The sequence below is a fragment of the Lepus europaeus genome, chromosome 1 (assembly GCF_033115175.1).
Source record: "Lepus europaeus isolate LE1 chromosome 1, mLepTim1.pri, whole genome shotgun sequence".
In the NCBI taxonomy this organism is placed as follows: Eukaryota; Metazoa; Chordata; class Mammalia; order Lagomorpha; family Leporidae; genus Lepus; species Lepus europaeus.
This window is the reverse complement of record NC_084827.1, coordinates 94,892,357-94,920,176: the sequence shown is the minus strand read 5'-3', so window position 1 is coordinate 94,920,176 and position 27,820 is coordinate 94,892,357. Positions and strand designations below refer to the sequence as shown.

The 27,820-nt window shown below is 39.1% G+C and overlaps 1 protein-coding gene across 2 annotated transcripts; it reads right to left on the bottom strand.

Moving 5' to 3' along the window:
• Positions 1–435: 435 nt before the first annotated feature.
• On the bottom strand, positions 436–27,687 carry ARL6IP6 (ADP ribosylation factor like GTPase 6 interacting protein 6). 2 transcript variants are annotated; one of them, XM_062186863.1, is made up of 5 exons: positions 27,527–27,687; positions 26,424–26,723; positions 24,889–24,942; positions 12,878–13,010; positions 436–1,813 (listed from the first exon to the last, which is right to left on the bottom strand). In XM_062186863.1, the coding sequence occupies exons 1-5, from the start codon at positions 27,585–27,587 to the stop codon at positions 1,720–1,722; spliced, it is 642 nt and encodes a 213-aa protein (XP_062042847.1). In that variant the 5' UTR covers positions 27,588–27,687; the 3' UTR covers positions 436–1,719. The 2 variants fall into 2 exon arrangements, with proteins under 2 accessions (XP_062042847.1, XP_062042838.1); XM_062186854.1 differs by lacking the exon at positions 27,527–27,687 and having other exon boundaries at positions 26,424–26,838.
• Positions 27,688–27,820: the final 133 nt, after the last annotated feature.

Sequence of the window (27,820 nt, the reverse complement as noted above, 5' to 3'; positions counted from 1 at the left end):
AGTTCATGTAAAATTCACAGTCTCTTTCTCTGTTCCTCTTTTTAGAGAAATAGACAACAAAGAGAGTTTCTATATACTGGTTCACACCTCAGACATAACTGTGGTAAGGGATGGGACCAGCCAAAGCCAGGAGCTGGAAACTCAATCCAGGTCTTCCACCTTAACAGCAGGGACTCAATTACTTGAGCCATTTTACCTGCTGCATCCCAGGTCTTCAGTAGAAGGAAACTGGAATTATGAGCTGCAGCCAGGATTTGAACCAAGGCACTTTGATGGGGGGACGTGGATATCTCATCTTAACCACTAGTCCAAGCTCCTACCCATGACAACTATCTTTTACTCCATTTTCCATGAACTTTTTTGAAGCTCCCAGATGTGTTACACACATGTTTTTGTCTAAACATTTTGGATAATTTACAGTGGAGAAACTCAAGATTTTTGAAGAGCAAAATATCTTGTTTATTGAACAACAATATTTAGCAGATAATGTTCAGGGGAATTCTCTGCACACATTCATTTTCCATTTAGCTTTAATGAGCAGGTTCACTACTCAGTGGTTTACTAATGTTACTTTAAATTATACATCTTTCAAAAACTGAGGCGCCTAACGGCTAAAGGTATTTAGTAAGGAAACTGAACAATTCAGGCTAAATTACTGTGAAAACAAAACTTAACACCACAACTATAGAATATTTAAATACAAAAATTAAAAAACTATAGAAACTATATTATACATAGTATTATACAAAGTTTATTGTACATATATAGAATATCAAAATACCTCTTCCACTTTAGTAACTAATTCTTTTGTGATTAAAAACATAGCTCAAGCATTTCTACATTTAACATTTTGGGTTCCTGTTTATTGAAAAGGAAATATCAGTATTTTGGAAATAACCATATATATCAATATAAATATTTAGAATTGTGAGAATAGTGAGCAGTCTCAAATTTCTCAGTATTTTATTGACATAATGTATCTTTTTTCAGTCATTTAAAAAATTTTACTTAATTTCAAAAATTGTTTTTTCTGTTTTTTAAAACGCAAAATAGTAAAAAAGGGTGAGTATTAGGTTACACCAGTTAGGAAGTAATGTTTACAATTGTCTAAATGTAATAATTTAAAAACATATAAATTTAATATGTGGTAGGAAAATATATTAAAAAAAGACACAAGGAACTACCTCCCATAAAAATACACATGCACCTTCTTTGATTGTATGAATATCAAAAACTAAATATTCTTACTTAAAAGTAAGTTCTATAAAATGTTGGTGTAATATGTACTGCTTACTCTCCTAATGTATAAATAAGAAATAATTCTTTCTTAATTACACAGTAAAATCAGTGTTTCTTAGCAAAAATGTACTATATAGAAGGGATATTAGGCATTGACTGGTATTCAAGTTTTCAAATTTGATTTCCATTAAAATACTTTCTACAATTTAAAAGAATTACACGTACAAAAGTAAAAAGATGAGGTAAACACCTTATACTTTTAAGAAAGTACTTGAAACTTAATATTCAGATACTCCCAAGGTCTAGCCTCTAGAATGATGCTTGAAAAGTTCTTCCATAACGATGGCGATGACGACACACAGGTGAACCATATAATGAACATTAGGTTTCTCAGTCTTCTGAGTAGGCAATGATGTTCTTTCCTGTTCTTACAAAACAATTTAGGCTGTATTTTGCCAACAGTATTGCTCCAGTGTGGATTTACATAAGGCACCATGCTACAGTAAGAGCAGCCACAATGCCATTCAAAATTGCCATGCTATAGCCCATGTGGAAGGAGTGTCCAGTCAGTTTCCTAGAGAAAAAGGAAAAACACATCATAAAAGAAAAATTTAACTTGGTTTAACAGAAACACCAACCATCTTTACTGAAAGTGCTTATGATGTAGCAACATTCACAAATTTTTACACATCAATACATGCTAAGTTCACTATGTGTACCCATACCTAATTCTAAGCTATAAATAAGATTTATACTACACATTTTTCATTAATTAGCATTATTTTTCCCAATTCTTGTACTTCACTTAGATTTAACTTAAAATATTTTATTTCCGGGCTGGTATTATGGCATAGCGGATAAAGCTGCTGTCTGCAATGCCCACATCCCATATGGGTGCCTGTTGCTCCACTTCCGATACAGCTCCCTCCAAATGGCCTGAGAAAGCAGCGAAAGATGGTCCAAGTGCTTGGACCCCTGCACCTAAGTGGGAGACCAGGAAGAAGCTCCTGCTCCTGGCTTCAGATAGGCCCAGCTCTGACCGTTGCAGGCATTTGGGGAGTGAACCAGCGGATGGAAGGTCTAGCTTATTCTCTGTCTCTCCATCTCTCTCTCCAATTCTGCCTTTCAAATAAATAAATCTTTAATAAAAAAATAAAAATAAAAAAGCTGGGGGATAAAAACCGGTTTGTACATAACATGCAAATGCTTTTCTTATGATTATTCCCAGAACAATATAACATTGTTAACATAGCCTTTACATTGTATTAGGTTTTTTAAGTGACCTAGAAATGATTTATAGTACACAGTAGGATGTGAATTGGTTATATTCCAATATTTTGCCATTTCATATAAAGGACTTGAGCATCTATGGATTCTGGTATGCATAGTAAGGGTGGGTCTTAGAGCTAATTCTCCTCTAATACCAGTAAATAGCTATATTTACAAAGCATTTCCTTTTATCTTTCTTTTAGAAACAACACCCCATAATTCTCTGTATCCTTTTGTCTTAAAACATTTTTTGGTAGAAATTAAAGAGAAGTTTTATATTCCAATGAACTTTACCAGCATCATTTAAGAAAATAAGGGTTAAAATTTGAGAGACTTCCCTGATTTCATTTCTTTGCTATGTTTCTCATTAAGAAAATAAATAATACATTAATCTTTTTTCTTTAAAATTTTTCAATTCTCTTTCCATTAACCCAAACTTACAGAATGAGTATTTAGGAATTATATTATATATAGCAGACACAAAAATGTAAGAATCAGTATGGCCCTCAAATATGTCAGAATCTAATGATACAATGTGCTATCTGTTGAAAATTGCACAGACAGGAGTAGATATTTAGACTAGCAGCTAAGATTCTTGCATCCACATATGAGTGCCTGGATATGATTTACCACTCCAGCTCCTGACCATGCAGACCCTGGGAGGCCGTGTTTATGGATCAAGTAACTAGATTCCTAAAACACACAAGGAAGACCTGAATTGTCCCTGGCTCCTGGCTTCAGCTCCGGCTAATACAAGCAATTTGAGAAGTGAACCAGTAGATAGAGTTGCCTGTCTCTTTCTCTCTGCCTCTCAAATAAATAATTATGTAATTTTTGCAGACAGCATGTTTAAATCATGAAAGAGTCATTAGGCTTGTAGAAGGGGAGGAATCTTAAAGCTAATATCTCAGCTAAAATTGAGTATGAGGAATTTAGAAGGTGCTGGAAATCCCAAGTGCAGCATGTACATTTTGATAATTGTGCAGCTTAAAATATTACTTTTTAATATTGAATTTCATTAACAATGCACAATTTTGTTTTCCTTTACTTAAAGCTATGTTGTTAGCACACAGAACAGTCCATTGTTGTTTTGAGAGAAGAAGTACACTTCACTAACACAATGTCTCTGAAGCTAGATTCATGTGGGAGGAAAATTCCTTTCCTTTTTAGTTTCTGAGAGAATTCCTGTTGGCTCCCAGGAGAGATTCCCTATTGTTGACAAACATAGGCAAAAACACTTTGTGGTGCAGAAAAGGTAAAATTCATTTTTATGTCATCCTCCCTTCCACCTTCAGCATAGAATTAACTCCTTAAACCCAGAGATCTGATCCCCCCAAATCTGTAACCAGTATGTCAGGTAATCCAACTTAAAAGTGACACTGAGATGGTGTTCCTTGAAGGAGCAAGGGTTCCTTTTCTAGACTGTGGTTCTTCAGATTGATAATTCTGTCATTTTCATTTCATTTCCTGAAAGCCAAGGTTGGCTTACGAAAAGCTGTCAAACAACATGCTAAATGTGAAATGTGAACCTTCACTCGTTTCATGTTTAGGATATCAGAAGCGTGCATTCAGTTTTTGGTGGCTTGCTAATTTTGATAGTAGACTGAAGAAGAAGTGTGAAAGTTGTCATATACTATTAACCACTGTTTGCCCATGTCCTTCTTGAAATAGCATTATTATTTATGAAAACAATCTCTAATAAAACTAGATATTATTTGTATTGGGGAAAAATAAATCTGGAGTCATTACCCCAGAACTCTGTTAACAGTAGTTATTTTGTGGTTACTTAATATTATACTTATGCAGCCTTTTACTTTCAAAGTTATATACCCATAATTCTGTGATTTACAATATGCAATGTATTTATTATATAATCATTAAAAAAGATCAATAAAGAGAAATTTTAAATCGCAGTCATTATCCTAGCATGTGAGCAGAATATTTGGCCAGAAGTACCGGAAAAACTCAGGATTTAGGATTAGTATTGCCATCTTATAAATTTGGTTATTCAGCATTAGGGTCTTCTCTGGATTCACTGCTCTTTTTGACATTAAGAATTAAGAATATGTAACAAAATACAATAAAATCAAGATAGAAAAATGTTATACTTTCTTAGTTTGGGGTGTAATATAAGCCTTGGAAGTCAAGAATAGTGGGTGATTTGGTATTTAAATTAGAAGTTTCTTTTCTAAGATCACTAGATTTAACATTGAGCACAATGAACTCCATTTACTATTCTTTCATACAAATTTTGGAGAGCTGCCTCCTTGTTGAATCAGATTCTTTATGGCCATGAACTAATGAAACAGATGTCAGATGGCTAATTGCAGTATGAGAGAAAAGCTACTGAACAAGAGATAGATCAAGAACTTGGCCTTGATATTTGAGAATCATGAAGTTTGATTATCTAGGAACTATTTGGACATCAATGCTGTCACTATTAATGAATATAGTGTTGCTTTTGAAGTGAAAGGTTAAAATACGTATCATTAATGTGAATAAAGACATGAATAGATGTAACAAAGTCATCTAAGACATATTAACTATTTTCCTTGTTTTCCTAAGCCTGTATAACTAATGAGTGGTTGCTTTGCAGCTGTTTGCTATTGCTCTTGTTTAGGCTGTTCACAAATGTGTTATGTATGGGTTGCCTGAAGAGGCACAGGTATCCATATGCATAAAGCAGCACTGACAAGAAACAAATGAGAGACAGCACTAACCAGTTTTGTACTGGGAGCACTCTGTATGTTCAACATCCCTTTGTGAATTATGAGAGGCAGTTTGGTACATTCAAAAATGCTTAGAGGTCATAAGAGGTGGTTTCCGAATGCAGCCTACCCCACATACTAGCAGGACTTTAAGCAAGTCAGCAATTTCCTCATCTGTAAACTGGGATTTAAAACAATATTACCTGCTCTCCTTCATAGGCAGGAGCTGTTAATTTACTAGTTTAAGCAACTGGTAAGTCAGATGATAAAGAAGGCCTGGTGCCAGAGCCGTGCTTTGCTCAGTATTTTTCAAGCTGAGAGTCTGCTGTGGTTTACTATCAGTTGCTGATTGTATTCTCTTGGGTAAATGTTACTTATTGCCAGATTTATCCTTTCCTTTTTCTTGGCTCCTGGCTTCGGTCACTGCCGCCATTTGGGGAGTGAACCAGCGGACAGAAGACCTTTGTCTCTCTCTGTAACTCAACCTCAAATAGATAGATAAAATCTTAAAGACAAAAACAAAACACATACATCAAGGTCACCAAACTGAACATAGAATTATACTCAAGGTTGGAATAATTCTTGCCAGCAGTTGGGAACTCAATCTGGGTCTCCCACATGGATTACTTAAATCAACACCATTGCCTCTGAGAGTCTGCCTTAATAGGAAGGTGTAATCAGGAGCCAGAGCCAGGGCTTGAACCCAAGTATTTCAACGTGGGATATGGGAATAAACAGCTTTCCCAGGGGTAATTCTTTACCATTCATTCTAGGGGGCAGGCGTTTGGACCAGTGGTTAAGACACATGCTTGCCACATGGAAGTCAGGGCTCAAGTCCTGACTCCAGCTACCAATTCCAAGTTCCCACTAATGCAGACTGAAAAGCAGCAGATGATGGCTCAAGTAGCTGGGACCCTGCCATCCTCACAGGATGACAGGATGACCTGGACTGACTTCCTATTTCCTAGCTTCGGCTTAGCCCAGTACAGTTATTGCAGGCATCTGGAGAATGAACCAGCAGATGGGAGCTCTCTCTCTTTCTCTGTGTGTGTCTCTGCTATTCAAAACAAATAGCCTCAAAAAGACTCATCTTCAGTTTTCAGGTTCAAGACGATCTTTTAGCATAGAATTCAAAGGATTAAAAAAACAGATATTCTTCAACATCTACAATGATGTGACTTTAAGATACCTAATTTTTGTAGCATTTCTCAACAGGAGGGAAGTTTTAAAGTCAGTTTCTCACTAAGTGATTCAAAAACTCAAGTTTTGGATTGGGATAGCTGGCACTGCATGTGGTAGCTTTACATGCTACGTCACAACACTGGTCCCAATGCTTATAACTTTAAATACAAATATTGATCTTTTTTCCTTCCTCGGAAATAAAATCTCTGTGGTATCTCCAGTGTAAAATAACAGTCCTATCATGTTGATATAAAAAGCTTCCTTTCTGTTCACAATAACTTGGGCTATTTTAGTAAGGAAATCACTAGATGTTAGGGGGTACTTGCAGTGTATGTTTTGGTTATACAAACTAGCTCTGGATTTGAAATGAATAAACATCCAACTTTACTTACCAAGTACACCTTATTGTGGAATCCCCAAGTTATTTTATTTGTATATATCTACAACTTAATGCCTTAAAGATTATGAACATGTACTGATAAAATTTTTTTAAAGATTTATTTTTTTTGAAAGTTACACACACACAGAGAAAGAGAGAATCTTCCATCTGCTGGTTCACCCCCCAGATGGCAACAATGGCCTGTCCTGGGCCAGGACGCACAGGAACTTCACCTGGTCTCCTACATGGATGGCAAGGGCCCAAACACTTGGGCTATCTTCCGCTGCTTTTCTCAAGGCATTTGCAGAGAGACGGATTAGAAGTGGGACAGCCAGGACATGAATTGGTACCCACATGGGATGCCCACGTTGTACATGGTGGCTTTATTCAGTACACAGTGCTGGCCCCAATGTGATGATAAATTAGACCTTTAGGTATTTTTCCATGTCAGCAATAAGACTTCAAAAGAGAGAGAGAGAGAGAGAGCGAGCGAGCAAGCTCGTCCATCATTGGTTCACTCCCCAAATGGCTGTAATGTCTTGGGCTAGACTAGGCCAAAGCCAGGAGCAAGGTGCTTCTGTTTTCCCACATGGGTGCAGTGGCTCAAGCACTTAAGCCATCCTCTGCTGCTTTCCCAGGCACATTAGCAGAAAGCTGGATTAGAAGTGGAGCACCCAGGACTCAAACAAGTGCCCGTGTGCGATGCTGTAGGTAGCAGCTTAACCCGCTTCGCCACAGTGTTGGCCGATGAGACTTTTATAATTTTCACATTCTTAGTTACAAAGTTAAGGGACTTTGTTGAATACATTGCTTGCATTGTCATTTTTTATAGTATCACTAAATGTGTCGCAACACCATAACATTCCTACCATGGGGTGGCTTACAATCATAAAATAGTTTTTATTTTTAGCTGTCTGTAAACTTGCAGCTACATCATTTTACCACTAGATGGTGATTGCGTACAGATAATGTGAAATGTGTAGTACAGTCTAAAAGTAAACAGCTCTCTGGTCACTGGGAGCAAACACTGAAGGAAAAGACAAAGAAAGTGGGATATTAATAACTGTGACTGGGTTTAACAATAATGCAAGGACAAAACTGCCACACAGCAAAAGCTGGGAGTTCCTATTAATTGTCAATAAAATGTTTCATTTAATGAAATTCTTCCTGTTAATTTATTTCATAATGCAGAGGAAGTAGGTTGGCTAGCACAGCAAATGAAAACAATAAACATGAAGTCAGGTACTAACTATACTATATGTAAATTACTTGACCTTATGCAATTGCCTACCTGGCACTTAGTTTTATCTGTTAAAACGATGAAGGAACTAGACTAACGATAACACCTGAAGCTGCCTTAGGAGAAATAGGATTCACCCAAAATCTTTAACAGGAACCTTTTAAGATAATACAGACTAGGTTCCTGTTAAAGATATACTCTTAGGAAAAATGTACTTTAAATGAACATCTATCCATACTGAAATCCTTCCCCAAGAAAAAGGACTTAAAAGTTCTAGTGTTGCCTCTGACCCAGCTCAGAATTAATCTCAAGATTTTTAAAGCTCTGAGTTCTGTTTCTTTGCAGTATTTTTGCATGGGTTGGTGACAGGTGTACATGCATTAACTCTTGGCAAGGACAATTAAAGCCGATAATAAGGTAGTACAGAAAAAGGAGGATTATGAGTTATAAGCTAGTAAGAAATGGGAAAATGTCTAGACTCCAAGGAATCTGTGCTTACTGCCTGTCTCAATCTCTTGTTCTTTAACAGTGTAACAGATATTGAGTAACAACTAAAACATACTCGTCCATATAATTTGGAAGGCTACTGGATTAAATAAGCAAAGAAAATGAAGGCCTTATCTTAATACAGAAGTTTGTACAGAATACGTTGTACTATACCTTTCTAACTCAGCCAAGTTCTCAAATTCACAGGACTGTTTTACCACAAAATACTCCTGTTGAAATCCATCAGGTCCTTGTCTGAAAATATACCTTGCAAAGTTCTTTTTCTGTTTACTAATGGGAGCTTATGGAGTTTCTAAAATATACTTAATAAATATGAAATACTGAATATGAAAAAAACTACCCGGAGACAAGAAAAATTTAATTTCTAATCTCAATGCCTTCTAATGATTAATCCAAATTGCTGATTTACTTAAATCTTTCATCTAGTATTTGCTAAATATCAATAGGTACTATTTTCTCTTGTCCTGAGTTTATATGTTTTCAGGGAGACAAAGTGGATATCCACATCAAATATGGCTTCACAATTTTTTTCCAGCTTCCCAACTAGTTATTCTGCTAAAAGGGTAGGTGGTGGTGAGGTGGGGACAAAGTGGTTGTCTGCAGAGGATAGCAAAAGACTACTATCTTAATAGATTAATTAAATAGGATTTTTAAAGTCTCTTAGAAAATACGATACATTGTGGTCCCAATTTCATTTTTAAAAATATGTATAAATGGAAAGATACACATTAAAATGCTGGTAGCTGGTTGTAATTTCCCAATTGTTCCTAATCTCTATTATTTTCTGTTTATTTTCAACAAAGAATCAAAATAAATGTTTACATTGACATCATTGCTTCTTTTAGGTAATAATATATTACCTATTACCAAGATTTTTATGAACGTATGATGCTCCATATTATTAACCAACTGATTTCTAAGAAAATAAAGTTTGAAGATGTCAACTTTCTCAAAAGGTATAGAAGCTGTTTCCCTGCACAAGGACTCACTCTACTGGTGATAAAGGGAACACACTCTGACATTTCTGGAGTTAAGTGCATATTTTCCACAAACACTAGAGGGCAGGGTTCTCACTTTATTTATAATTCTATACCCATATATGTACAAAGTATATTTTGTATTTACTTTGATAAATACATTATTTGTGCGTTTTTATATATCTTGTATGTATGTTTTAAAACTGTTAGGATTGTACTAACAAGTATATATACATACATACATATATGATCTATGTCTATGATCTGATATTACCTCATATTAAAACTGGATAACTAACAATGACATTGAAAATCAAGGCCCCCTTGAGGCCAGCATTGTGGCACAGGGGGTAAAGCCACTACATGTAACACCAGCATCCCATGAGGCTCAGGTTCAAGTCCCTCCTGGCTGTTCCACTTCCAATCCAGCTCCCTTCTAGTGGCCTATGAAAGCAGAGGACAATGGACCAAGTACTTAGGCCCCTGTACCCAAATGGGAGACCAGGAGGAGGCTCCTGGTTTTGACTTGGCCCAGCCCTGGCCAATGCAGCCAACTGTGGAGTGAACCAAAAGGATGGAGGATCTCTTCCTCTGTTTCTCCTTCTCTCTTTGTTAACTGTGGCTTTCAAATAAATAAATAAATACATCTTTAAAAAGTTAAAAAAAAAAAAAGAAAGAAAAAGAAGAAAAAAAAAAAGAAAATCAAGGCCCTTAACTTTTGGTTCCAGTTTGATAAAACATGTAGATAATTTTTTTTTAAGATTTTTTATTTATTTATTTGACAGATAGAGTTACAGACAGTAAGAGAGACAAAGAGAAAGGTCTTCCATCCGATGGTTCACCCCCAAAATGGCCACAATGGCCAGAGCTACGCTGATTTGAATAAAGCCAGGAGCCAGATGCCTCTTCCTGGTCTCCCATGCGGTGCAGGGGCCCAAGCACTTGGGCCATCCTCCACTGCTTTCCTGGGCCACAGCAGAGAGCTGGACTGGAAGAGAGCAACCAAGACTAGAACCTGATGCCCACATGGGATGCTGGCGCCGCAGACAGAGGACTTGGCAGAGGTATAAATAAGGACTTCAGGCTTGCTATAATGGATGGATATTGATGTCTCTATGACAAAGCCTAGAAATACAGTAACTCTAAGTTACAAGATGCTTTCTGAACCCAGGCAGCAAGATCTACTATCCAGCTGGAAATGTAGGGCTAGAATTCAGGGTAGATTAAAAAAAAAAAAAAAAGAAGAAGAAAAAGATTAAGATATTTTTCTTGTAACTTATTGGTCTCATTATATGAGGCCCCTCTCTCTTATTGAAGTAACTAATGTCAACAGGCAGAAAAATCTACTTGTGAATTGAATACTATATCACTGAACAAAATAAACCTTCCAATTAAATGGTACCCATATAAACTATGGGATGATATTGCACTTTAGGTTTAATTCTTAATCAATTTAATTATTAATTATTTGTCTACCTCAGACATAGAATTACCAGCAAGTATATGGTTTTTAGTTTTATAAATAAAAATGTGTTAAGGGGCCGGCGCTGTGGTGCAGTGCGTTAAAAGCCCTGGCCTGAAGCGCCAGCATCCCATATGGGTGTCGATTCTAGTCCCGGCTGCTCCTCTTCTGATCCAGCTCTCTGCTGTTGCCTGGGATAGCAGCAGAAGATGGCCCAAGTCCTTGGGCCTCTGCACCCATGTGGGAGACCCAGAGGAAGCTCCTGGCTCCTGGCTTCAGATCGGCTCAGCTCTGGCCCTTGTGGCCATCTGGGGAGTGAACCAGAGGATGGAAGACCTCTTTCTTTGTCTCTACCTCTCTCTGTAACTCTTTCAAATAAATAAATCTTTAAAAAAAAAATGTGTTAAATAATTTAATAATATACACAAATATACCATACACATATGCATTCACATTTCCTTTGAAGTGAAGGAAAAATGTTTATGACATTATTTTTTAAGTCAGAAAAATTTTTGGAAGCTTACTAATAATGAAAGCCAACAATACCAATGATTACTAGTAACTATCATTTATAGTTTGTCTCAAATAAATGATCTGAATCTTACAACCTGTCCATGAGGTGAGCTGGAGATGACAGTAAGAGTTACAACTAAGGCCGGCGCCACAGCTCACTAGGTTAATCCTCTGCCTTGCGGCGCCGGCACACCGGGTTCTAGTCCCGGTCGGGGCACCGATCCTGTCCCGGTTGCCCCTCTTCCAGGCCAGCTCTCTGCTGTGGCCAGGGAGTGCAGTGGAGGATGGCCCAAGTGCTTGGGCCCTGCACCCCATGGGAGACCAGGAGAAGCACCTGGCTCCTGCCATCGGATCAGCGCAGTGCGCCGGCCGTAGCGCGCCTACCGCAGCGGCCATTGGAGGGTGAACCAACGGCAAAAGGAAGACCTTTCTCTCTGTCTCTCTCTCACTGTCCACTCTGCCTGTCAAAAATTAAAAACAAAAAAAAAAAGAGTTACAACTAAAATAATACACATAAAATTAAAAGAAATTATTTTCTAGTCTTCACCAACAGTAGCACCCTTTACCCCCCAAAAATAGTCTGGTTTATTTGCATAACAAAATAGGAACTTTGGAAGTTTTATAAACTGAAGCTTTCTTTGCAAGAATAAACTAGATTAGAATACTGCCTGTTGAATTTTCTGCATTTTTTGAAAACAGAAAATGCAGATCGAAGAAATCTTGCTCCACTATGAAAAGTATCCTATCTGCTCTAGGCACATAAATTGGTGCCATGGATGCTTGTTAATAGATACACAAAGTTTAAATCCTGAGGAAAAGTCCAACCCAAATATTAGCTGGACCATTTACATGTGAACTTAATAAAACATTCAAATTTCGACATTAATTTTGCCTTCGTAAACTTTTCACTCCCCAAATGGCCGCTATGTCTGGGGCTATGCCGATCCAAACCCAGGAGGCCAGGTACTTCTTCCTGGCCTCCCACATGGGTTCAGGTGCCCAAGCACCTGACTAGAGCAACCGGGACTTAGAACCCGGTGCCTATATGGGATGCCAGCACCGCAGGCGGAGGATTAACCTAGTGAGCCATGGCGCCGGCCCACCTTCATAAACTTTTAAATGAAATTCCATTCCAAAAAGACAGATAGCCACCAGTGTCTCAGTTCTTTGATAATTCCTTGAATTTTGTTTTTTAAAAGAAAACTACATTATCTAAATGTGGAATTTTAAATCCTTTTCCATTTAAAAGCCAAGTTCACAGCTAAAAAACCTGTGTCATTTGTATTTTATAGATTAAAGACTGGAAGCCTGAACATAAACCACAAACAGCATTTTGCTTCGTTCATATTTTCAACATATTTGGAATGGGTTTCAAAAGCAACAAGACATGGGAACACTTACTTGAATCTGGCAGGTGAAAGAGGAGTAGGAGGAAACATTCCTGGTTCAAAAGAATCAAAATAAGTCACTGTCCAAGAAAAGCTGCAACAGGAGAATCCAGCAGTTAGGGATATTATAAGCAGAGTCCAGAATCCTTAATGGAAGAGAGAGGGGGAAACAAATTATTAATACTACAACAGTTTAAATTAAAACAGTATCCTCATGTTTAGATCATGTGTATTTTTATGTTTTGAATTGTATATAACCAATAAGACATTTGAGCTTAGTATAAACTGACCCACATAGAAGTATACGTTACTCAAGTACAACTAGAAGCCATATCAGCGAACATTTTGATTAAATTATGTAGAAAGAGCAAAATCAAGAAAAAAAACATCTTTTGCTTTGTAAAACTCAACTAGATTTTAAAAGGTTACTCATTCAATGGGGGCAACCAACTAAAAAGTTGAATCCATACTCCATACCCTATGTCAGGCTAAAGTCTAAAACGCATTAAAGATCTAAATGGAAAAATTAAATTACAGAAGAAATGACTGGAAAATAGCCTTAGAGGGGAAAAAGTCTTTCTAACCAAGATACAACATTTAAGATTCATAAATTCAACTAGATATCCCATACACTATTAAATTTGCATGGTAAAAGTCAAATATCACATCAAATAACCAATGTTTCAAATAAAATATTTGCAACTTATACCACAAAAGAAAGATTTCTTACAATAGAATTCCTAGAAATCAGTATGAAAAAGACCAGCAATCTAAACTCTCAAAATGAAAACAGGCAAATATGACAAAAAAGGAGTAAGTGAACCTTAAACATGAAAAGATGCTCAATTCAGTATCATCATTAATAATCAGAGAAATTAGGTATCATTTTCATCCTCAATTGTCAAATATCCAAAAATCTGGTAACATTCTCTGATGCTGAGGCTGTGAATAAACAAACTGTTCATGCATGTCTGTTGGAGGGAATAAACTGATGTAACCTCTATGGAGAGCAATTTGGCAGGATCTGCTAAAATGACACAAATATTTATATGTATACTTCAATCCAGTAACTCTTCTTTCAGGTATTTGTCCTAAACGTATACTTATGTATAAAATGATACATGTACAAGATTGTTCTCTATGGTACTATTTATAATAATAAAGATTGGAAACAACTGAAATGACCAGCAATGAAAATACAGTAGTCACTGTTTTCCAAGGGGATGCATTCAAAGACACGCAGGGGTGCCTGAAAATACAGATAGTACCAAAATGTATATACATAGTTTTTCTACACATGCAAGTCTATGCAATTTAATTTATAAATTAGGCACAGTAAGAGATTAACAATAAGGAAACAATATATTCTGTAATAAGTTATGTAAAATAGTTTCTCTCAAAAGCTTACTAGAAAACAAGCACCATAATACCACATAAGCCTAAGGTAACTAAGACAGTTGCTAAGTGATTAATGGGCATGGATATGCTGACAGTATGACTCATTCACGGTGGTAGAGCTTGATACTTCAAAAGTCTACCCAGAATGAACTATTTCTTCATATAATTTTCCATCTAATATTTCAGAGTCCACTTCGACACTGGTGAAAGTATGGAAAGTGAAACTATGCAGAAGGGGAAACTACTGCATAGGATTTGTTACAAGTACATCCATACAATGGAATACTATTCAGCTGTAAAATAATGATCAAGCTATTTATGTACTAACATGGAAAGATCTCCAAGACACTCCTGAGCCAAAAAAATGAAGGTTAAGAACAGCAATACAAACTCATGTAAAATAGGTAAATTATATACAAAAATACATGTGGAAAAGTGAATATATATTCTACTTATATGATAAGAATTTTCTGGGGCTGGCGCTGTGGCACAGTGGGTTAAAACCCTGGCCTGAAGCGCTGGCATCCCATATGGGTGCCAGTTCTAGTCCCGGCTGCTCCTCTTCCCATCCAGCTCTCTGCTATGGCCTGGGATAGCAGAAGATGGCCCAAGTTCTTGGGCCCCTGCACCCATGAGGGAGACCCGGAGAAAGCTCCTGGCTTCTGATCGGCACAGCTCCAGCTGTTGCGGCCATCTGGGGAGTGAACCAGTGGACAGAAGACCTGTCTGTCTCTACCTCTCTCTGTAACTCTTTCAAATAAATAAATAAATAGTAATAACAATATAAGAATTTTCTGGAAGTGTAAGAATATAACACGTGTTCTCTATGGGGAAAGGAAATAAGAGGTTGGGAGGCAGGTGTGAGAGGAAGCATTTTCAACATTCACTCTTTTACACTGAGTTTTGATCCATATGACTGTTCTTACAAGGAAAACTGAAAAGTAACCTTTTTAAAAAAATATTTATTTTATTTATTTGAAAGACAGAGTTACAGAGATAGGTGGAGACAGGGAGAGATGTGTAAAGCACCTTGGAAGAATGGCAAGACCTGAAGATCTTTGCCCTAAGTGGCAAAGAAACAACAGATAGTCATGTGACTCAAAACTTGCTACATCTGAACATTCCATTCTGACCACAGTGACAGCTGTTTCAAAGTAACTCACTTGAGGATCCAACTACTTTGAAACCAACAATCATGATAGTTTGAGCCACTAGAACCTTAACCTAACCTTCCTGCTGAGCAAAAGAATTAAGGGAGTCAAAACAAATCAAGATTTAGTGTACAACTACAATTTACAAATGGCTATACTGCCAAATAGCTGTTACTAAACAAATCCTTCTAGGAGTAGGCGCTGTGCCTTAGTAGGTTAAGCCTCCTATTGTGGCACCAGCATCCCATATGGTCACTGGTTTGTCTCTAATGGCCTAGGAAAGCAGTGGAAGATGGCCCAAATGCTTGAGCCCCTGCATTCATATGGGAGACCTGGAAGAAGCTCCTGGCTCCAGATTGGCCCAGCTCCGGCTGTTGCAGCCATTTGAGGAGTGAACCAGTAGATGGAAGACCTCTCTGTCTGGAACCCTGCCTCTCAAATAAATAAATATTTAAAAAATATATACAAAACAAATACCTCTAAAGAGAGGAGAAATAGACAAATTTTCTGTTTGGAGACTGTTATAGAGTGATGAAAACTTATGAATATCCAGAAAAGACACAAAAACATTTAAAAATGTCCAAGTGCAAGGCTCTAAAGCCCAAAGCTTTTTACTTAGGTTCTTTAATAGGGTGCCTGTGAAATATAACACAAATGTATTCTTTTATTTTCAAAATTATACTACTGCACAATCTAAGCTTACCCCACATTGAGCATTTTAATTATTTTATGTTCATTGTGAAGTTAACAAAAAAAAGCTGCTCTACTAATAGGTCATAAAGATTGGGCCAAAAAATTAAGTGCAATGCAATATTATAGTCTAGAAGTGTGTATGATTCTGAAAATTACTCAATTCATTTATGAATAAAAAAAGCCAAAGTTGGTAACTCCCAACAAACCAATTTGTTGCAGGTCAATATCGCAAGAATCCTGAAATGAAATTTGCTAATGTTTTGTGAATTGTTTCTGAAGAACTCACAATTTTAAAAGGATGTGAAAATGAAAGTACGCAAAAATGAAGTCTTCCTTCATTAATCTTCCTTAATTTGTGATGCATCTTTCCAAATTACATAAGGAAACATAGGTAGATATATTTAAACAATTATGGACAAAATGTATATGATTTTCTCAGCCTATCTTCCATAGAATTTCTCAGCAGAAAAATAGTTCTGCACTTTGCCGTTTTCACGTTATCATTCTATTGAAAAGCTTTCCTATCAGTACACACAGCCACAGTTCTATTTTTATTATTCTAGTTTTTCACCGTTAAAATCAATGTGCAAATAACATTTTGTATTTCAGTGTATAGTTGTACAAGGATATATGTTACAAATTTCCAGATGGAGAACTGCTATCAGAGATAGACTTTCAAATATGCACATCTTTTTTTTTTCTTGATAGTTTGCTAAATATCCATCAGTTGATGAAATGATGGCAATTCATCTATTTCATCAACTGAAACCTGGACTCAATGCTGTACCAAAAGCAAAGATGGGGATGGATGGAGGTTTCCTATTCCAGTTCCTCTTCTGGGATTTTATATTCATTACATAAGTGTATATTTTGTTTTGGCTTGCTTTTTAAAAATCAGTTATTTTGTTTAGAGTTATTTTTTAAAAATAAAATATGCTTACAACTTACTGTATTTCTATAAAACCTTCTGACAAAAGAGACTATCTCATATTTTTTTATTTTGTTTAGGAATATCAAGGCTTCAGGAGAAGGTAAACTTTAAAAGTTTTATGAAATCAGATGTGGAGGTCTTCATTTGCAGATATTGTATGCAAAACTCCCATGTTCCCAAAACTGGGAAAGGTTTCTTATTAAAGAGTTGATTAGTCACTTATTTATACATCCTTTACAAAACTTCCTCCTGTTACAAGTATATATGGGACCAAATATGACTGCACACTGATAATTTTCAATCTGTTTTAGACCTTCTGATATTTGAAGTGTTTAATAAACTGGTACATTTCCACTGTGAAATACAAAACAGTAATACAAAAGAATGAGGTAGATCTACACACACATATTCAGAATGAACTCCAAGATATTTAATGAAACTTCAAAGTATAAACTTCCAATTATATATTTTTTGTAACTGCAGCAAAATCAGGTCTTTTAAATGAAAATATATGAGTAAATGATCAGAAAAAGATGTGGTAAGACTCAAAGATGGGCGATTGAAAATCTGCCTCAATTGTAGAATAATGTGTTTTATGAAATTATAATGGAAAATATTAATTTAAAAAGATTTAAAAGCCACAACCAGCTACCTATTAATAAGTACTTAAATGTATTCACATGAATAAAAATGCTTATATAAGTAGATTTTTCTCAGCAACAGAATGACAGCATTCTAACTTAAGAGAAAGATATATTTTAATAATTTAGTATCCTCTATCAACTAAATCGCATTCAATAGATAGTTCAAATTCCTGGAGCAATGCATCTCTACATGGTAAGGCAGAAGCTAGACAGTTCATCTTCAAACTTCTTTCCAAGTACAGGAGCAAAGAAAACTAGTCTTTTCTTTCCTGCCAGTGCAACATGAGCACAGTGTGTTTACTGGTAAAGGACACTACCTATCTGCCTGACAACTTGCAACCCAGCATGTGGCAATTCTATTTTCCTTCCTGCTCAAACAAATGAGGAACCAGGAGAAATTCAGACAGATAAATGACTGACATCTGAAAATCAACTATCACTCATAATTTCCAACCCTGGTAAATATTAGATTAACATGGAAAACCATAAAACAAATTCTTATTATGGATAATCTCAAATACATAAAAATGTTGCAACAGGATGAACCTTGTATGTACTCAACATCACTAGGCTTTAAACTATGAACTCATCGTCATTCCTGTTAAACCTATACCTCCTCTTAAGCTTGTGCTCTGCAGTATGCCAGGGAAAATAGTCATCATTTCTTATCATCTAGGTCCAGTAGATAATTTTTATTTCTTCAATTTTTTAAACTCAATTGATCGGGCCGGCGCCGTGGCTCACTAGGCTAATCCTCCGCCTTGCGGCGCCAGCACCCCGGGTTCTAGTCCCGGTCGGGGTGCCGGTTTCTGTCCTGGTTGCCCCTCTTCCAGGCCAGCTCTCTGCTGTGGCCAGGGAGTGCAATGGAGGATGGCCCAAGTCCTTGGGCCCTGCACCCCATGGGAGACCAGGAGAAACACCTGGCTCCTGCCATCGGATTAGCACGGTGTGCCGGCCGCAGCACGCCAGCCGTGGCGGCCACTGGAGAGTGAACCAACGGCAAAGGAAGACCTTTTTCTCTCTCTCACTGTCCACTCTGCCTGTCAAAAAAAAAAAAAAAAAAAACAAAACCCTCAATTGATCAATAATTTACAGAATGATAGGAGTGGCAAAAAAAAAAAAAACTTTTGGAAATTTTGAAAGAAATAAACATAGCAGAGCTAAATTTTTTCCAATTTTCCTGGTTTTGAAGTTATATATAGCCAAATCAGATAGGTCCTCAGTGTAAGTAACTGATAACTTTAGGCATGAATCTAGAACATATCTATCCTGTACATATAGATTTTAGAAGCATCCCTAACTTACAGCTTATTACTTTTTTTTTTTTTTGCACATGTATCATCAAAACACACTTATTTGAAGGAATTTTTAAGCCTTTCATGACTTTTAATTTTGGTTAAAAATAACAATTCTTTGATACGTAACTTAAAAAACATTTTCATTTTCAGATTCATAAACAATTTGAATGATCAATTCCATGACTTTTTGCCATTTCTTTCCAATCATATCTGTATACAAAACTGCCTTTGTCATTTGTCCACTTACCAACAGTATCAGATAAGTTAGGGCAAACAAATAATATAAAAGTCATACATTCTTTCAGCATAGAGGGACGGTTGATGTTCTTGCCTGAAATCTATTTTGTTCAATAACTAACTGGATGATAATATTGTTTTTCTGAAAAGAGCCAGACAGTTAATATTTTCAACTTAATGAGCCCTAAGATTTCTCTCACAACTACTCAACTCTGACATTCTAGAATAAAAGCAGTCATAGACAATGTATTAGGCAACAGGCAAGGCAGTGCTACTTCTTTCAAGGCAGCAGATCAGATTTAGCTTGCAGACTAACATCCGCTGACTGCTTCCCACCAGAAAAGGTTCCATCATTATTTCATTCTTTCAATATAGGTGAAAATAATGAATAGCATTAAAATAATTCCCAAAATAGTGAAATAGTAAAATGTTTTGAGATGCAGAAAAATAATACTAAAATTCCATAATGTATGTTAATTTATAAAAGGGCCCAATATAATTTCAAGATCAAATAAATCTTATTGAAAATATAGTTCAGTTTTCTCTTAATTCTTAAGAAAACTCTGAAGAACAAGTCATGAAATTACAATTCCTAAAAATCAAACAAAAAAACCTAAAACAAAAAGGAATCTTAAGGCACTGATAGGGTCTAAGATGATATAAATTGAAAAAAAAAAAAAAAACCTTCAGGGTATTTTGATACCTCAGGTTTGTGATTAAGAACGCAATGTAAAGCCGTCATAGGGGGAGCATCAGCTTTAACTAGAAACTTGTAAGAAATGCAATTCTTGGGTTCCATCCCATATTACCGAATCAAATATTTTAGATGAGGTAAAGACTAAAAAAGACCAGTTTTAAAATGAGATTCTGATGCCAGGTAATGTTTGCCTGACTGCACTAGTATTATGAAACATCTCTTCATGAGATCCCAGTGGAAAGAACGGGGCCATCAAAGAAGGAGGTACCTTTCTCTGAAGGGAGGAGAGAACTTCCACTTTGACTATGACCCTGTCGGAATAAGATCAAAGTCAGCGAACTCTAAAGGCTTCCATAGCCCTGGCAACTCATGACTAGAGCCTAGGGAGATTACTGACGCCATGAACAGGAGTGTCAAATTGTTAAATCAGCAACAGGAGTCACTGTGTACTTACACCTCATGTGGGATCTGTCCCTAATGTGTCGTCTAAAGCGAAGTGATGCTATAACTAGTACTGAAACAGTATTTTTACACTTTGTGTTTCTGTGTGGGCACAAACTGATGAGGTCTTTACTAATTATATATTGAAGTGATCTTCTGTATACAAAGAGAATTGGAAATGAAAAAAAAAAAAAAACAACCTGGTGTTAAAATGGAAATGGCATAGAAAATTAATTAATTTGAAAAAAAAATTATGTAGGTTCTCTGTCTTTCATGTGCTGTACATTGCTATTTAATGCTATAATTAGTAATCCAATGGTAGTTTTTTTCAATTTATGTTGCTATATGGGCAAAATGTTGAAATCTTTACCTAATATATACTAAACTGATCTTCTGTATACAAAGAGAATTGAAAATGAATCTTTACATGAATGGAAGGGAAAAGGGAGCGGGAAAGGGGAGGGTTGCGGGCAGGAGGGAAGTTATGGGAGGGGGGAAGCCATTGTAACCCATAAGCTGTACTTTGGAAATTTATATTCATTAAATAAAAGTTTAAAAAAAAAAAAAAAGAAACATCTCTTCAAACCAAAGCTGGGCTTTAGAGTACCACACAATGACAAACCAGTTTCTTCAGATTCAGAGTTCTAATGTCTGCTCTTTAGTACTGCATTTATGTGTTAAAAGGAGACTTTTGTGGGAGACCAGGAAGAAGTTCCTGGCTTTAGCCTGGTCCAGTCCTAGCCCTTGTGGATGGACATTTGAACTGGCTGATCTCTATCTTTCCCTCTACCTGCTCCCCACCCCAAACCCCATAACTCTGCCTTTCAAATAAACAAATCTTAAAAAAAACTTTATTATTTTATGACCAATAATTTAGCTGCACACTGACAATTCTTGCTTAGAAACCATTACCTATGTTATCTTGTAACATAAAAAATATATGTTGTCTTGAGTTTTAGTTTAGAAGGAAAAAATTTTAAAAAAAGCATTACTGTGAACTATTAAACTAGCACTATTTCTTTCTCTTAAGTTTGTGTTTTTCTTTAGATTAAATTTTTCTAATTGCAGGTTACACATATGTATGTACTACAGAAAATTAAAAAAATTTCCTGTTAACCAATAATTTCAAAACCCAGAGTAACACTGTGGTAGTATCCTTCCAGTCCTTTTTAGCTTTTGTTTTTCTCTTCTTTTTCTTAGGCATTGCTCTTTTGATAGTTTGAGTAGATAATACATACAACTTTACAGATTATGCTTAGAGAATAGGATAACATATTTGTGATTTTAGATGAAATATGTGAGTTACTCCACCAAGCCACATTCAGCACTGTCTCATCACTCTAAATAGATTATGATCTCCAATTATAAGGGCTCTCGTTCTCTCTGCTCTGCTCTCCTCTCCTCTTTCCCCTCTTATCTCTCTGCTCTCTCTCTTCTCTCCTTCTCTCCTTGCTAGCTCCTCTCCTGTCTCTTTCTCTCTCTTACACTCTCCTTTTTTTTTTTGTGACATAGTTAGACAGTTAGAGAGAGACAAAGGTCTTCCTTTGTCTCTCTCTAACTGTCTTCCTTTTGGTTCACCCCCCAAATGGCCGCTACGGCCGGCGCGCTGCGCCAATCCGAAGCCAGGAGCCAGGTGCTTCCTCCTGGTCTCCCATGGGGTTGCAGGGCCCAAGGACTTGGTCCATCCTCCACTGCCTTCCCGGGCCACAGCAGAGAGCTGGACTGGAAGAGGAGCAACTGGGACAGAATCTGGCACCCTGACCAGAATTAAAACCCGGGGTGCTGGCGCCACAGGTGGAGGATTAGCCTAGTGAGCCATGGCACCAGCCTCCTTCTTTTTCTTTCTTCGCCGCTTCCCTCTGGTCTGCTGGGTTTTCCCCAATAAACCCTTTCCCTTGAAAAAAAATAAGGTTTACACACTAGCAAGTTTGGGGCTAGGTGGTTAGCCTAGTATTAAGACAGAGTGCTCAGTTTCAAGTCCAGGCTCCAGATTCTAGTGTCCTTCTAATGCAGACCCTTGGAGGAAGCAGTGATGCTTTAAGTAACTAAGTAACCCCACCACCCACAAGAGAGATCTAGACTGAGTTTCTGGCTCCCAGCCCCAGTTATTGTGGACACTTGGGGGAATGAACCAGTGGAATAAAGCCTCCCCCTGACAACACACACCCCTATATCTCTAAATAACAACAACCAAAAAAATCCCAAACCCCCAGCAATTCAAAGAATTCAACAACTTTTCACAGTAAGAAAAAAACTGAGTGAGCTTTACTCAACTTTGGCATTGTGGCATAGCAGGTTAAGCTGCCACCTGCAATGGTGGCACTATCAGCACTGTTCCACTTCTGATCCAGTTCCTTGTTAATGTGCCTGGGAAAGCAGCAGCAGATGGTCCAAGTGCTTATGCCCCTGCCACCCAATGAAGACCTGAATGAAGCTACTGGCTTAAAACTGACCCAGCTGCAGCCATTTGGTGAGTGAGCCAGCCAGACCTAAGACCTGTTTTTTTTTTCTTTCTATAAATTTATTTATTTGAGAGGTAGAGTTACAGGCAGTGAGAGGAAGAAACAAAGAGAAAGGTCTTCCCTCCGTTGGTTCACTCCCCAAATGGCTGCAATGGTTGGAGCTGCACAGATCCAAAGCCAGGAGCTTCTTCCTGGTCTCCCACTTTGGTGCAGGGGACTTGGCCATCTTCTACTGCTTTCCCAGGCCATAGCAGAGAGCCAGATTAGAAGAGGAGCAGCCAGGACTAGAACTGGCACCCATATGGGATGCTGGCACTGCAAGCAGACCGGCCCTTCTCTCCATTTCCCTCTCTATCTAATTCTTTCAAATAAATAAAATAAATCTGGAAAAAAAAAAAAAAAAAAGAGCGAGCAGTAAATGCTACGAATCTGGTCCTGGCCACAAAAAGGATTAAGTGAATGATAAACACCCACAATAAGGTTGAGAAGCTTCTTAAAAAACTGAAGGTGGGCTGGTGCTGTGGCATAGCAGGTAAAGCCGCCACATGCAGTACTACCATCCCATATGGGCACTGGTTCCAGTCCCTGCTGCCCCACATTTGATCTAGCTCTCTGCTATGGCCTGGGAATGCAATACATGGCTCAAGTCCTTGGGACCCTGCACCCACGTGGGAGATCTGGAGGAAGTTCTAGGCTCCTGGCTTCAGATCAGCCCAGCTCCAGCCTTTGCAGCCATTTGGGGAGTGAACCAGTGGGTGGAAGACCTCTCTCTCTGCCTCTCCACCTTTCAAACAAATAAACAAATAAATAAACTTTAAAAAACAAAAGACAATGAAGCAATTCCAGTCTAATGTTATAAATGTATAAAAAATACTAGCACTACCTCTAATTTAATAACAAATGTCATAGATTTAGTATATTCTGCTAAAATTTTTATTTTTCCTATGTTCTTACTTCAGATTTACCTCAAATAAAACATCATTTTATACTCATTGCTACATCCTGGAGGATATTAAAACTGGAGAAGAAAAACTGCAAAGCTGGGAAATAGGATCTAGTTTGTAAAATGTGATAGATAACCTGGAAAAATGTGACAGATGCAAAAGCCAATGTGCAGTGCAAAACAACTTAATGTTGTACAGGATTAGTGTAATCAATTAGGCCTGTGAATAACCTTAAAAAATGCCTGTAATGTGACTTTAACTAAATAAGGTTTATTATTTAAATTTCAAATTTAAAGAATTTAAAGTAGGTGATGGTTCACTGGGTAATTATAAAAAAGCCTAAACCTAAAAGCTTAACTAGAGGTGGGAAAGGAAGAAAAGCAATGACTCTTATTATATTCATTTTGATATTGAGCAGTCCTTCCTTCAGATAACAACTGCCACTAATTCTATTCAGAGATGTGAAATCTGGTATTTTCAAATAGGTTAGAATTCATGCCTAGTTCAAAAGTTTCTGTCATATCAAGAAATGCTAGATCAACAAATGCTATTTTGTAACTTTGGCTGTTACGATGAAATAAAAACATATTGTTAAAATTAGTACCTAATGTACATTTTCTCATGCAACAAGCTGAGAACACAGCTAAAAGTTGCCATGTGATATCTAACACACTAACTTCTAACTTGAAGATAATAGTTTCTTCTGCAAAACCAGGTAGACAATACATTGTGTCACTTTGCGGTCAGTAGCCTTGAAGAAGTAAACTGAAGCATTCAGCAGGGACTGAGGGAGCAAGTGGATTTCAAGGTTCAGAATCATAGAATGATCATATGATTTGATTAAAGTTTAACTCCCCTCCAATTTATGATAAAATGAAATGAACTGTAGCAAACAGGACTAAAATAGAGATACACATACACTTTCTCATGCAAATATGTAAGACACATACTGCTCACATATATAGGAATAGTCTGAAAACATTTACCAAACATATGCAAATAGAAAATAAGAATGAATTGACTGCACATGGTTTATATGTATACTATTATACATCAAATTTTATAGTTTAAACATGATCTGAACAAAAGTGAACTCAAAATCAAATTCAGTGACAATTAAGTCCATACCTAACAGCCCAGTGTCTATGCCATCTTCATTTTTCAAATTCTCAGCATGCAACTCTGTAAATACAAAGAGGAACTTAGATAGAAAAATAAAATTATTTTATAATTTCAAGCATAACTCAAAGGCTGAGCAGATGTTGTGGAGCTGTGGAATGTGCTCTGGAGAACTGGGTTCAAATTCTGATACAATTATCTAGTGATGTGCTCTTCAGCAAGCAAAGAAAATCACTACAGGAGTCGGCTGCCATGTATGAAGTGAGAGCAATGTTTATTCCCCAGGAATGTTGTAGACATTTTTTGCAAAACAAACTAAAGGGCATGCTAAGTGGTGAGTTCAGTTCCTTTCTCTGTTCTCAAAGACAAGCAGAGTTCAATGTCTTCCACACAAACTTCCACTTACTGTGATTTTATGACTTTATGATACAAAGGCAATCACTTGGGACAAAAACTATCAGGGTTCCAGTGGCAAAAAGGGAGAAGGGGAGTAGCTGAGAAATGAAACACAGGCAAACATTCCAAAGTGAGGGTTTATACCCAATGCCATTTGATGAAGTAAACCTCACACATGAACTTGCCAACCTGCCTTCTGTACTAAACACTTTAAGCACTGAAGTGCCATCTGCAGCACCCTAGGACTGGGAGGTAATGGAGAAAAACTAAAACTGGGAAGAAATAGATTTATTCAGTGAAGCAAAGCTAACACTTGAGTGACAATGTACAGGATGCTTCCATACAACAGTTTCTTGGTTTTTCTTTTTCAATAATTTAGCCATGATCACACCTGAGTGTGATCACACACTGAGATTTTAAGTCTTTTCAATTTAAGATACAATACTCGGATAACCATACTCGGATAATACATCCCTAGGTTTAGGAAAAACCTTCAAGAAACACCTATTTTTATTCTAATCTGGCCAATATTTCAACTTCAGAAACGGGAAAATAAAACTACAGAACGAATAGCCTGTACCTCACGCAGAACTCTGCATGCTACACCTGGTTACAAACTTGATCTTGGAAAAAGGCTGAGACTATTTCTCCTCCAAAAGTCGACCTTCGGGCTGTGGGATGGAAACCCTTGCCCTTCAGAAATTCTGAGTAAGGCGAAGGGCTGGTGGACAACATATCTTCAGGCATTTGTGGATCAACGCCTTTCCATGCTCATCGCCTATTTAGTTACACGCACTTCCCGCCGTCTGCTAGGAGGTGTTGTGCAGTCCGCTTACATAACTGTGCCAGTGTTTTGCCTCACTTGTTCAACGACTTGGATACTTCTTCCCAAGTCCCCATTTTATTGAGAGGCCTCTTCTCAAAATGGGTCCCCCGATCACAGACCAGGGACCTCCGTGGCAGCGAAGACAAAGAGGAACGGGTACAGAAAGGTACAGACAGGGCTCTGGGGGAACGCGGCTGCCTGCCTGCCTGCCTGCCTGCCTGCCAGCTCTGGGGACGGCGGGGGCAGACGGCTGGACGGAAGCGAGAGCCACACCCGGGCCCATCTGAACTCTGGGCAGACTCTTCGGCCCGGGCTCCGATACCTTTAACGACCAGGTAGACGATGGCGAGCAGAAAGGCGAGGAGGATGGCGAACAGCAGCGCACACAGAATAGACAGGACCTGAACCGGCCACCGCCGAGCCGGGGCTCGCCTTCCCGCAGCAGCCGGGAAGATGCCGTTGCGCTTCTCCGGCAGCACCGGCGACCCATCTCCATCCGGCGGGAACAGAGAACCTCTCCTGGACTCCGACGGCGGCCCGGCCGAGAACTCCGCCCGCAGGTCGCGGGCCACTCGGGTGCATCCCTCCTCGTCGTCGACTTCGCCCTCACCCCAGCTGTCCCCTTGAGAGAAGGCGGGGTACTGCGGCGCCGCGAAGGGCACCGGGGTGCCGAGGCGCCGGCGGCGCGGCGCAGAACGCCTCCCGCTCTCCACAAAAGACATGGCGGGAAAGACGGCGAGAACCGCCCAGGGCCAACGGCTCTCACTGGCCCCGCCCCGCGGCCGCAACAGCCAATCAGCGGCAGGGCGCCGCTGCGGCCTCCACCACCCGGCCCCGGCGCGCGGGGGTGCGAGAGGCTGGGCGGCGGCGCCGAGAGGGAGCGGTGGGCTCGCCGGAGAGGCTGGACGCCCCCCCGACGGCGGGCCGATTCCGGGGCGCAGGGGAGCGTGCAGGGACCGGCAAGCCGCGGCCCCAGGTAGCCGGGTTGCCTCTCCCCAGCGTGCTTAGTCCCGGCCACCGGCGCGTCGCCACCCAGGCAAGCGCACGCCCCAGCAGCCCCACAGTCAACACCGGGTCCTAAAGCCCGCCCAGGCCCCTTCGATACACATTCTGGAGCCTGCGTGCTTCCCCCAGCTCTACGCTCACACTGCTCCCCAGCCCGCTCCTCCTAACCCGCCGTGTTGCCTCGGGACTGCATCCCGCTCTCCCTTCGGCGTGTTTCTCCCCACCCACAACTTCCCTCCCAGCGACTCGGCGCGCTCTTCGCCGCAGCGTGCAGAGCTCCCCTGCTCCGGACGCCTCTTCTCCGCTAGCCCGCCCCTCCACCTCTCCCCTCCGCCTCCCACACCGCGCGCGCACGGGCGCGCATCCTGCCCCAGCCCCCGCTAACGCTGCTTGCCCCGCCCCCAGCCCACCCCACCCTACCCTCGTGGGGGCGGCCGCAGGTTTGTGGCGAGGGGAGGCGGTGAAGGCGGCGGGCCCCCATACCCCACCCCTACGTAGTGAGGCTTTTGGAGCTCAGGGAAGATGGGGCACGGTAGTCTTCCTCTGCCCAAAGGAAGTTGGTAGAGTTTTCCAGTCAAAGGACTCGACGCGGAAACTTCCTCTTGTCCCTCCTCTTCCCCCCTCCCGTGCTCGGGACGCCGAGTGAGGCTGAGGCTCGGCGCCAATCGCCGCAGAACTGCGAGTCGGCGGCGCACTGCGATTGGACAGCGGAGA